The sequence below is a fragment of the Python bivittatus genome, unplaced genomic scaffold, assembly GCF_059951505.1.
Source record: "Python bivittatus isolate LINGU-HERP-01145 unplaced genomic scaffold, Pbiv_v1 ctg000020_np1212, whole genome shotgun sequence".
Lineage (NCBI taxonomy): Eukaryota > Metazoa > Chordata > Lepidosauria > Squamata > Pythonidae > Python > Python bivittatus.
The window spans coordinates 73875566-73888278 of NW_028277030.1; the positions used below are offsets into that span (position 1 = coordinate 73875566).

General features: G+C 37.7%; 1 protein-coding gene across 3 annotated transcripts in view; it reads left to right on the plus strand.

Moving 5' to 3' along the window:
- ADGRG6 (adhesion G protein-coupled receptor G6) overlaps positions 1 to 12713 on the plus strand; it is a 107623-nt gene that overhangs the window by 43790 nt on the left and 51120 nt on the right. For all 3 annotated transcript variants that reach the window (XM_088141559.1, XM_088141562.1, XM_088141566.1), the window contains exon 5: positions 4999 to 5067. In XM_088141559.1, coding sequence (XP_087997685.1) covers positions 4999 to 5067 — 69 coding nt within the window. The remainder of the gene's footprint in view (positions 1 to 4998; positions 5068 to 12713) is intronic.

Below are 12713 nucleotides of genomic sequence, written 5' to 3' on the forward strand. Positions count from 1 at the left end.
AGGGTTAGGGTTCTAGGCACAGTCTTCTTCAAATCGAGCTTTGTTTCTGGGCTCAGTGGAGTGAAGTGACCTCCCATCCAACTGCTATTCAGTCTGGCTTAGTTTTTCACGATCAGCCATGGTCAGCTAGACACTGCCACCCTGTTGAGCCGAGGATATACTATCTGCCAAATTTTAGGCTCTTAGATACACTTAGTGGGGTGACTTTTCAATCTGGAAGTTTTCAAAAGTGGGGATGCTTTCTCTTCTGTGGTTAAAAAAAAAGTGAAAAGAAATGAGCTTCGTAAAGCTCCTTTACACTTGATTGGGTCAGAATAAAAAGGAATTTGCTTTCTTCTTCAGCTGTTTTTGTGAGTAATTTGTATCCTTATTTTGTAGAGATGCCCCTAAGTAGGAAATCTTAAAAATTTTCAGAAGGGCAAGGAAATTATAAGGAATACATATAGTCCTTAGAGTTTTTTTTTTTCCTTTAAATTTCTACTCTGTTGACAGAATTCACTTACAAAAGCTTTCAAGTATTTCATGCTTCATGGTTTACAGTAGGTGACCTTATATTGAGAAAGACATGTAAACAACACTGTATAGTCAATATAGAAAGAGTCTGATAGGACCTTTTGAGACTAACCATTTTATTTAGGGCATAATGTTTTGTGGGCTGCAGTTCATTTCGTCAGATGCATGGAGTGGCTTGGCTCATGGGGGCGTAAATACATTAGAATGAGGCAGAAGGGAAAAGGAAGGGGAAGGCAGGGGAGACGGGGTTATAGAGATGGGGTTCTTTGGAAGGCAGATTACATGTACCTGCCAACATGGCCCTCCCCCTACAATATATAGTCAAGGTAGTGCATTTTAAAGGGAGCCTTTAACATTTATGATATGATTTTGAAAGCAATTTGCTGCTATGTGCAGAAAAAGGGATAACATAGTGTTGCAGCAAACAGAAAATGCTACACTTCACAGCTGCTATGGAACATATCCATAGCCTCCTGTTATATATTGATAGCAAGCCTCACACAAACAGGAAGATAATAGTCTGCCTTCCCCACGGTAGCATCATTAGAAGTACTGAATTCAATGGATCTGCAAATTTCTTCTTGGAGGGCTGAGTCTCAATAGCATCTGCAGTGTTCATAGCATCATCCAGTTCCAGCCAGCTCTCAAGCAAGCTATTCCAGGAAGTCCAGAGATGATGCTGACCCAGAGACCAGCTCAAAATGCAACGAAAGTGCAGGGCTGCCTCTATCCCAAAAGCACTATATTTAAAGTTAAAATAGAGTTCTGATAAAGTTATTCCTGATTAAAGGTATCAGTCCTTCTCCTTCCTCCCTTTTTTATCTTTATATTCTAAATTTAGAGGGAAAATAAAACAGTTTTGGAGGTGATCTCTGTCCCTTTGAATCTTCAATTTGCTCAGTGTTTAGGGAGATAGTGCTTGGAATGAAGTCCAGATTTGTCTGAATCTGTACAATGAGCTCAGGATTTGGGGTTCATCTGAATTGTATGGGCATCATAATTATGAACCAGACTTGAAGTTACAATTAGAAATAGTAAAAATAGATTGTAAAATGAACAAGTGTGTTAACTGGCTTTCCTCTCTCTTCCATGTTATTGTGCTGTTATCAATATACCAATGTTAGATCTCATGGGCAATTTCATAGAACTGCTAGGGGAAAAATCAATCTATGCCCTTTTTACAGTATTTTGTAGTAACAGCCTTTTCATATATATTACACACACACACACACACACATCACATATACATATATGTTTCTTCAGCCCCCCTTCTTCTGTTTCATTCCATTATTTCAATCTGATATTTTTGCAAGAAGGATGTTTTGCTTAATACAGGTATCCCATTCATGTGTTTGAAATTTGTTTTTATACAGCCAGTGCAAAGAACTTTAAAAGATGCATACAATACATTTCCTTTTTTATTTTGCTAGGAAAGTAGATAATTTATTTAAAAAGTAGTATTTGGAAATACAGATGCACTGGATCAGAAATGATGTGTTTATTGTAGTGTTAGCCACAGCACAATTTGTGTGCTGTATTGTAGTGTTTATATATATGTATGTATGTATGTCACATTTATATAGCCACCCATCTCATATAAAGCGACTCTGGGCAGTGTACAATAATTAAATAAAATAACAAATGGATAAAACAATCATTATAAAAAGATAAGAAGTGATTATTAAAATGAAAACATTATCAAAAAAATTAAATTTTTAAAATTTTAAAATACACATACCTCACAGAGAGAGCAGAATATTAATTACAGTGAAGTCATCTAAGAAAGTCTCCGGTTCCCAAAGACCGCCAGGCCTGATGACACAACCAGGTCTTGAGGGACTTCCTAAATGACACCCCGCGGAGAGAGCAGAATATCAATTACTTCAAATACTTAAAATATACAAATCCTACAGAGAGAGCAGAATATCAACTATATCAATTAAGAATGACTCTGGTTCCCAAAGATTCCCAGGCCTGATGAAACAACCAGGTCTTGAGGGATTTCTAAATGTCAGCAGGGAAGGGGCAAGCCTCACTTCGGGAGGGAGGATGTTCCACAAGGAGGGAGCCACGGCAGAGAAGACCAGCCTCCTGGGATCCGCCAAATGCAAGTCCTGGCCGATGGAATGCGTAGCATAATGTCCCTGTCGGATCTAATGGGACGGGCTGATGTAACTGGGGAGAGGCGGTCCCTCAGATAACCCAGCCCCATGCCATGAAGGTCTTGAAAGGTCAAAACCAGCACCTTAAATTGGACCCAGAAGCAAACTGGCAGCCAATGCAACTTGCAAAGCAGAGGTGTAATATGTGCTCTTCTAGGAGCACACATAACTGCCCACGTTGCCACATTCTGCATCAGTTGAAGCTTCCAGATGCTCTTCAAGGGCGGCCCCATGCAGAACGCATTACAGTAGTCCAATGTGGAGCTGACTAGGGCATGAGTGACTGTGACTGTGAGCTACAATACTGGTAATATAACTGATCTGAAATTTATATTTCCAAAAGTTATGGTAGTGATAAGGTGTCACAGCAGTTGGTAGCACCTAGTGGCCTTGGCCCATCTCAAAAAGCTAAGTAATCTCAAGCCTAGTTAGTGTTGGGATAGGATACCACAAGGAGATCACAGGACTGTAAGCTGGACTGAGAAGAATCAAATTACTTCCATATTGTTTCTAAGAAAACTACATGGAAGTGTTTAGTTGTTAGCTATTGATTACTTATTGTATTTATAGTTTATAGAAAAAGAACCATTCTGTAATAGTCACTGTAAAAAAATTCAAGGAACAATAAAAGGTCTGATTTATTTGCATATGAATGTCACTACCATGATCATACTTACACATTTTTATTTACTGATTTTTAGCAGATGTTTTAGTTTTGATTTTCCTGGTAAATGTCTCTTTCAGGTTAACATGACATTTGAAATTAGCTTCCTTGTTCCACTTTTGTACATGCACTCACGTATAGATTGTATTTTTGTTAGACTAGCTAACTAATACCAGGGTTTTCAGCAGGTAAGAAAAGTAGTCCTGCATTCCCTTTCATATTTCAAATACCAGCGCTCCAGATGTATGTGTATGTATATATATGTGTGTGTGTACACACACACATACACACACAAACATACAGAAGAACATTGGCTTGTAAATTAAAAGGAAATGAATATTAGACAGAAGGAAACAAACAAAAAGACCCAGGACTTTCTAGGCCCATGGAATATGGAGGGTGCCAATTTTTTAAAAAATAGTGGGAAGACAACTAGGATTGGACAGAAAAATTCCCCATGCTATACAAGAAAGTTTCAAGAGAGAGATGTAAGATGATGATGATAACAACAACCACCATTGCACCACAGAACTATAAAACACTCAAGTTCAAAATAGCCCGAAATCTATAGAACATAGTCTGAGGACATCATATGTAATATAAATTTATCACAATGTAATCCAGGTTTTACAAGAGCAAGAAGGGGAAAAAGTGTTTCCTTTACCTGGAATTCCTCCAAGTTCAACAATTCAAAGGAGTTCCCAACTATCTCCTAATCATTGGTTTTCATCAGTTAATCATTAAAGACTATTAATCAGTAATCTTTCTAATAAAGGAACACTTAGCTAACAGCCACATATGCTCCTTCCTGTGTTCTAGTCACCTTTTAAAGCCCGCAGCTTCTTTTGCAATTGAGAATAAATTAACAATCAAAACATGCAAAATGACTAATCAACATGTCTTCCCTAATAAGCTATCATCTTCCTGATTTCTATTCATATAATTAAATATAATACAAGAATGGGGGGTTGAACTTTTATCCCCATCTTTCCTTCTTGTTTACATAAAGGGAAAAAAAATTATTAGAATTTCACTTATATGCACACATAGCATCAGGACGTAAATAGGGTTTTCTTTAAGGCAGCAAATCCTCAACTTCTAATTATATCCCCAGAAAGGGAGCAATAATTCTGAGGTACATCCAAGCCATCCAAGCTCCAGAAATTGTGCCATCTGTGGTGAAAGACAAGATGTTCCCCTCACTACTACCATAACTCATTTTATGTACAGAAACAAGTCTAGCAGCTGAATTTTATTTAATGTTGGCATTGGAATAGCGTTCTGTCACAACTGGCTTATGGAACATAGGCTATGTGTCTATCCGTTGTCTCTTTTCAAAAAATGAACTATTAGTGTATTTGTCTTCCTTGAATGAGGCAACATGCCATCTCATCTGCCTGAATCATAAGTATGGGGTTAAGCTAGCAAGCCTTTGTGTTTACGCTTGTATATCAGATCCAAGCTAGCCCCTCAACCTTCACTGGGTTAGCAAGAGACCCTACAGTAGCTACTGTTATACTCAACACATTTGTTTTATTTAGTGATCTATAACTCTGTTCATCTAAGTATTTACTAAGGCAGTTTCTTTAGCTGTCTCACTGAGAACCATTTCTCATTAAAATACAAGTCTTGTTTATAGTCTATCTCCTTTTTTTAAAGGCTCATATCTCATTCCCTCGCCTACCACTGAACCAACTAGCTGTGGCGACTTAGGAAGCCTTTGCCAAGGTAAGAAACCAATAATATTCTTCTGAGTTAGAATATATTGCTATGTTTCCTTTATAGGCTTTAAGATGTACATGGAAAGTATACAAAGAGGAGGAATATAATAGCCTTGACATAAGTGGATAAGCCAAATGTGGAAGGAAAAAAAAAACCGTTACCTTTTCTATTACATGTTTTAAATTTTGCAGGTAATCAACACATTCAGCATAAAAGGCTCTAGCTTCGTTTCTTCCTTTGTTCCGTTTGTTGCTATAGTGTGTTTCAAAAGCGTGCTTTTTATTTTGACACAACAAGGGTATGAGCAAACCAGTGGATTTCAGCATTCTCCTTAAGAGCAATACAGCATTGGTTTCTTCCTCTCTGGCCAGACAGTGAGCCAACAAAGTATTCAAGAGAAAAGGGGACACCTTCACTGCAGTATGACTTGTGGTAATTTATTATAGCTCTTGATTCATGTTTTATTCTGTGTAGTATAGAAATTATATATAGACTTTCTATAGTAGGGGTTGTTGTTTTTTTTAGAAAAAAGAAGAAAACCCATATTGTTCCTCCACAGACCAAGCACTTAGGAAAGCTTTTTTTTTTTTTTGCTTTCTTACATTGTGCTGCTCATAAAGTCAAACTCAGACATTAGAAATATAAAACTTAGTACAGTGGTACCTCGGGATACGAACACCTCTACTAACGAACTTTTCGGGTTACGACCAGCTCCGGCTGCAAAAATTTACCTCGATGTGCGAACTCCGCCTCGGGGTACGGTCATTTTTCCGCCCTGACACATGGTCCATGGCCGTTTTCCCGCCGTGCCACGCGGCGCCCGGCCGTTCTCCCACCGCGTGGCGCCGCTCCCTGCCGTTCTTCCGCCACGCCGCACCTGGCCGTTCTCCCGCCGCGCCATGCCGCGCCTGGCTGCTCTCATGCCACGCTGCGCCGCGCCCGGCTGCTCTCCCGCCGCGCCGCGCCCAACCTTTTTCCCACCGCGGCGCCCGGCCGCTCTCCCGGCACGCCGCGCCGTGCCCAGCCGCTCTCCCGGCGCACCGCGCAGCGCCCGGCCTTTTTCGCGCCACGCGGCGCCCGGCCTTTTTCCTGCCACGCCGCACCCGGCTGCTCTCCTGCCGCGCCGCACGGTGCCGCACAGCGCCCGGCCGTTCTCCCGCCTTGCCGCACAGCGCCTGGCTGTTCTTCCGCCCCTGACGCGTGGTCCGCGGACGCCAGAACGGATTAACGGTAATTACATTGAACCTTATGGGAAAATTTGCTTCGGGGTGCGACCAAATTCGGAGGGCGGAACGGATTAACCGGATTTACATTGAACCCTATGGGGAAATTTGCGTCGGGTTACGACCAACTCGGGATACGCCCAGAGTCACGGAACGCATTAAGTTCATATCCCAAGGTACCACTGTACACCAAAGGCATGGGTCACCTCTAAAGAATACCAGATTTGATGAAGCTGGGATGAATTTTGAATTCACTTTATTTAACTAAATAGTGCATTTAAAAAAAAAAAGATGCATCTAGGGACCCAAGAGATGCAAGAATTCTGTTTGTTGCCTGGTATTTAACATTACACTTTTAACCATTTAGATTTAGTACTAGCTGAGGGGCCTCTACAAAAAAATAAATAAATAAATAACAGCCATCAATCCTTCAGGAGAAATTCCAGCATTATCATGGAACAAGAAAGCAGCTACTTTAACTGCGACATCCCAAATTTTCTGCCCAAAGCCTGTGCTAAAAAGTTATAGCATTTTGTTCTAGCAAGGTGCAGACATTTTAAATCAGAGTTTGATCTGATCCCCATTGTTGTATTCAAACAAAACTGTGCTAAAGTTTTACAGGTAGTCCTCATTTAGTGACTGCAATTGCTTCCAGTGAAATGGTTGCCAAGTGGCAAGGCTGCTAAACAAACCATGTGGGAGAGAGAAAGACACTGCAGAGATTGCTGGTTGCTGCCATCTCATTCTGATAAAATTTTCTAATACAGTGTCCTGTGCCTGACCCGTATTTTTCCTTTTTTGCTCTGCAAGACAGAGAGATTGCTTAAACAAGGTATCTCTTCATGAGCTGCTTTTCTTCACAGTGCAGGGCTTCCCTAAAAAGTGCTAATTACAAGTTAACAAGCTCAGCTCTGTGACCTTAACTAGTAGATGAGAATTTTCTGGCTGGTGGCAGCTGCTGCCTGAAACTGACAAGATCCTAATCAGTTTCACACTGACGGTTTTTGTTGTTCTAAATCCAGGCATTAGTCACAAAGTTACCTTTTCACCACCATTGTAATTGCGAACGGTTGCTATCCTAGGTAATCACTAAACTAGGACTACCTGTATATCATTTTGTTCCACAAAGTCTGCATTTTGTATTCCTCCAAACGGGATAACTATCATAACCCCTGTAAGCAGTTATCAAATACCCCAAACCTAACATGGACCAATCCCAAAAGAATGCCAACATTTTGTACCAGTACTATTCCATCAACCCTCGGTCTTATATTCTGTATTTAAGTGGGTACAGACATTTCACATGAGTGTTTTCTACTTCTCCTCCTCCAAAAGTTGTTACTTCCCCCAGTTTATATCGAGGGAATATGTACCTTTTTGGAATAGAGGCATGTGCATACAGTTTCACTGGATAAGCAATGTGAATACACCTTACTATTTTTTGCCCCATTGAATATGTTTATAAAGGTCAAGAATGCCCATTAGAAATAGTGAGAGGCCTCTGAAAGCCCGTAGAGTGTAACAGGTTCTGATAAGAACAGCTGGGTACAAAGCACAAGCTTGGTGAAATAAAACAGTAAAAAAACTGGTATAAAACTTTGGCATAGTTTTGAGATTGAAATCACATTTGGGATTTGTAATTGACATACTCATTTCGGGGTAAATCATTGGCAGTGGTAAGGATTAATAGATTTCCTAACCAGCAAACAAAGCCAAATTGAAAATGCGTCCCCCAATTTATACAGATGTGTCTGATGAAATTATGCCCCACGCCTGTGCTCAGGCAGAGAAATTCACATTTGTAGAAGAAAGAGAGTAAGTCTAAACCGAGAACAAGCAAACAACCACAGACACCTTCCACCTCCACTTTTGTATTTCCATCTGGGAGAGGCATATGTGGGAAGCTAGATTTTCGCAGGAATGCTGATTGTGTAAATTGCTAATTGTTACCTAGCACTGTGTGTGAGAAATGGAAAGCAGGATGTTCATTAGGCCATGGAAACAGTGGGAAGAAACAGCCTTGCATCTGAACTGCAGACAGCATAAGAAGGGACCTCACCCTCATGTTTACAGAGGGCCATAAACTGATTTCAGTGGCTTCATTCTAGTATTCAGTAAAGATCTTTGTCTAGCCATGCTCTGTCTGCCAGCTCAAGCTGTCGAAGGATGGAGTCTCACACCATCTAGATGCTGTTCGTACTTGCCTTTTTACTAGAGTCTTTTCAACAAAGCTAGCATCTCAATCTCCACTTCCTGGTTGTCTCTTTATATGAAGGTTCTCTGAGATTGACCAATGTGTTTTTCTCCCTTTCGGATATTGAACATAACAGAAGACTCTTCCAATTAACTATAGAGAAGCAGCAGTTCTCACACTCTCCACGTGTGCTCTCTGTGGAGACTGCATACTGAAGCTATATTCATTGTGAAGAAATTTAGATTGGTGCAAACGTAATGAGCTGCAGTTCTCTTTGGATCTCCCATTCAGCTAAATTGCACCTCAAGTTGTTATGAAGCTTTACACTAATAAAATGTTACTATTTTTAAAAACATGCAAATCCCACAATAAAAAAAAAATCTGCTTTAGGTGGGGCTACTAAGCACATTCCAATTTTGAATCATGCTTCGGAAAACAGAGCTTGGAAACTAAACATTTAACAGCTGTGCAATTTAACCTGTAAAGTCTTTGCTAAGCCTTTTGCTATTATGGATTTAGAATTCACAGACTATCTGGCCTGTATTGATATAATCCCCATTATTCTAAACAGGTCCTGCTACTATAGTATAGTATTTTCCCAAGTCCACGATTCATGCACAATCACTTTCAATAAACATAATTTATGGATTTCTTCATGATTTATAGACATTTGAAAGACAATGTCAGGATGACAGAACTTGCTAAAAGAGCTAAATTGACTTGTTTGATTAGAGAATAGACAATATTTACATTTATTGGTGACTGGAAACCCCTTATGGACTTTTGGGTAAAAAAGAAAAAAATGAACTTGTGATACATGGTTTTGATGATTAGACAGGATAGATTAAGTGAAGAGAGAAAGAGAGTCATGATGTAACTTTAGAGAGAGAGGTTAAAATATAATTGTACCTATAACTGCTGTGAAGAAGATCAGAAGCCACTTCTTTATAACTTTCTTTACATCTTTTTTCTTTTTCTACTTTTCTTCTTTTCTTCTTTTTTTCTTTTTGCACTTTTATCTTTTTCTTTTATTTCTCCCTTTCTCTTTCTTCTTTTTCATTCTACTTTAGTTTGTATTAGTTCTTACTATTGTTATTAAAACACTCAATAAAAAATTATATTAAAAAAAGAAAAAAGAGGAAGTCAGGACTGGTAGGTGAACAGCTGTGGGGTAGATGGCTTCAGATTAGAATTACCTATGAGAGTTTACTCATTTATCTTTACCATTGATTCCACTTCACTACATATCTCCTTTAATATTTTGCAGTGAAAGGATAATAAATGAGGATTTTATGAACTTTCTGATTCATAATGACATGATTCATGAGAAAAGTCACACTGCTGTGAAACTGTGTTTATACAAATTGAATGTCTTAGTAGTAGGCATTCAGAAAACAGTTAATAGATTGAATATGCACACTCTCATACACAGATTAAATTATGTAGTATAATAAGTTGTTTCAGTCAGAGGAATGGTTTGAGCTATATTATCCCACTGTGAAATTACTGGTGTAGAATTTTATTCTGAACTGTTGTTTTGGCATTTCGTTTCCTCTGGCACAAACTGACGTTTCTGTTCAAGTTTCTATTCTTTACTTAATCATGAAGGTTTTAGTACACTGCAAAGTGGGTGAAGGAAATGCTGACAATTCTAGGGTGCTGCTATGTGCAGTTGGGTGGGATATGAAATAGTCAGATATTAATTGCAAGATTGAAGTTCATTGGGTATTATTAATTGGGTAGCTACATTCGTGTTGTACTGTACTGTTTCTGTGTGATGGGAGTCTGAAGTCTCTCGAAGGTAAACAACCTGTTGTCCTAATCGATCACTTAAAATCTAGTGGTGTGATTTGGGATGTAGAGGACAATTGTGAACATGAATTTGTGAAAGAAATAGGATGCATCAAGGTACACGCAACCATTTTGTAATTCATAAAACACCCGCAAAATACATCAGGTATGTATTGGAAGAGATTGTGTGAATCTATTCAGTTTTTGTCTGACCAACTGCTGGAATAATAGGAATTGTTTGCAGAACTATGAATTACGCTGGGTTTGTGAAGTGTGAGTGGTAATTGGAATCTGCTTAATATTCTCATCTGAAATTGAAGGATTTTTTTGATGATGGAATGTTTGTATCAAGGCCTTCAAAGTAGACCAGGTCTGGAAACAGATGCCACAAGGACTACTGGAACTTTACTGTTGTGAGATACAAAAACAGAATCTTCCAAGCCTGACAGAGATTGTCTCTCCACCCTTTTATACCAAAGAGAATCAAGATGGGGCAGTCTTGACTTTCTTGCTCATTCCTTCCTCTTTTTCAGGGCTAAGCTGGTGTTTACTTAATGGCTATTGAATACTTTTTTCAAGGCCATTTCCATACTCCTCTACAGTTTGTATGTGTCACTTCCAAAGATAGAACACAAAGGTTCTACTGTGCATATTTTTTGAATGCATGGCTTTGAAATGCTTCTCATTAGATTAGCCTGAAGTTCAAACAAGAAACATAGAAGTTTAATATGGTGATGAGTTCCGATTAAATGAAATTTGCCAATCATACTTTTTAGGAAGAAGTTATGGCAGATGTTACATTGAAATGAATGTTCAGTTTTGACATAAAAAAACCAAATGGTCTGCTTATTATACTAACCATGAGCTCTATGGACAAGGTTTAAGTTGTTTAAAAATTAGTTGTAATTTATGTATAGAAGTAATTATCACATTTGTATTGTACAAATGAAGAAAAAGGTTTTTTTTAAATATTTTCTGTTTATATTCATATTGGTTTGTTAGATTGTTTTGTTAATATGTTTATATTTTGTTTTGTTTGAATTGCACCCATGTTTTGAGAGTTTTTTGTTTGAACTTCAAGAAAAGCAATAAGCAGATATCTTGTCTCATCCATAAAAACCCATTGTCTCTTATTTTAATCAAATTTTGAAGAAAAGGAAAGGAAAACAAAAAAGGCGTCCACACACATCAGGAAAAGGAAAATAATAGGCCAAAAAGGAAAAATAAAACATAAATCAGATAAATGGAAAATTTACAAGCCTCATACAAATAGGTTAAAATTTTAAACATTTCATTGATTAGTTTTAAGTAACTGAATATAGTACATTATTTTTTTAAAAAGTACAAATCATTATTAAAATCCAAGTAATATATGAATATCAACAGCAATAGTCAGCACAGTATAAATCATAAAGTGAGATTAAAAATTACAGTAATTTCTATCTAAGCAATTAAAGGTTTTATGTAAAGAGAAATCCAAATTTCAGATATGGTACAAGCTTGTACACAGAGTTATAATCCAGAAATTATTTCCAAGTTAAATTCTGTATCAGGTCTGCATTTAAAACACAAAGTTATTTTGGACATTGAGGCTTAGTCCCAGAGCTTAATTAGCCATTGTCTTCAGAAGGAATTATGCATACTTTCTAATAGGAAGCATAGAATATTCTTGCAGCAATTACCATGTACAGAGCTAATTCAGTATGCTTTGTGGGAATGTAAGATTTAGTAATATTTAATAGGGAAAAAAAGCAGGTTGGAAGGAAATTCATTTTTTAAATTTTGTTTCATTCTGTTATAAATCATTCTGCAAAATTTTTGAGCCCACCAAATATGGAAAAATGATCGAACCTGATCATTACTTTTCTATCAATTTTTAGAGAATGAACCCTTCAATTTAGCAATTCATTCAGTTTAGAAATTGGACAGAACATCAACTGATCTCAATTTCCTATTGTCTTCTATAATTGAAATTCCAAAAAGTTTGAGGTTTGTTCTGTTGAAAAAAAGACTGTTTCATTTTGAGCTTGAAAAATGAAAATATGAATTTTCCCCTACTATAATATTTGTGAATTTAATATTTTTCTTCCATTGAAATTTTCAGTGCATATCACTTGTATCTAGATCCAACATCCATATATTCATACACTCTAACTTGCTTGGTTTCTGTGTCGTATTTCACCAATAATTTAAAAATAGGGCCCAGTAAATGCTCTGAGTTTCCTGTTACAAATTTTCAAATTCAGTTAAATCTTTTAAGTATTCTCTCTTATTCTGCAGTTCTTTTAATACTATACTATTTATTTGAAGATATTGAAACCAGTCAGTGATTCTGATCATTCCAAAGAGAAAGTTTCAAAAGATGTTATCTTTGTCTCATTAATAATCAAATTTTGCAGTATATACAATTGTCGTCTCTCAAACAACTTTTCAAGTATTTCAAC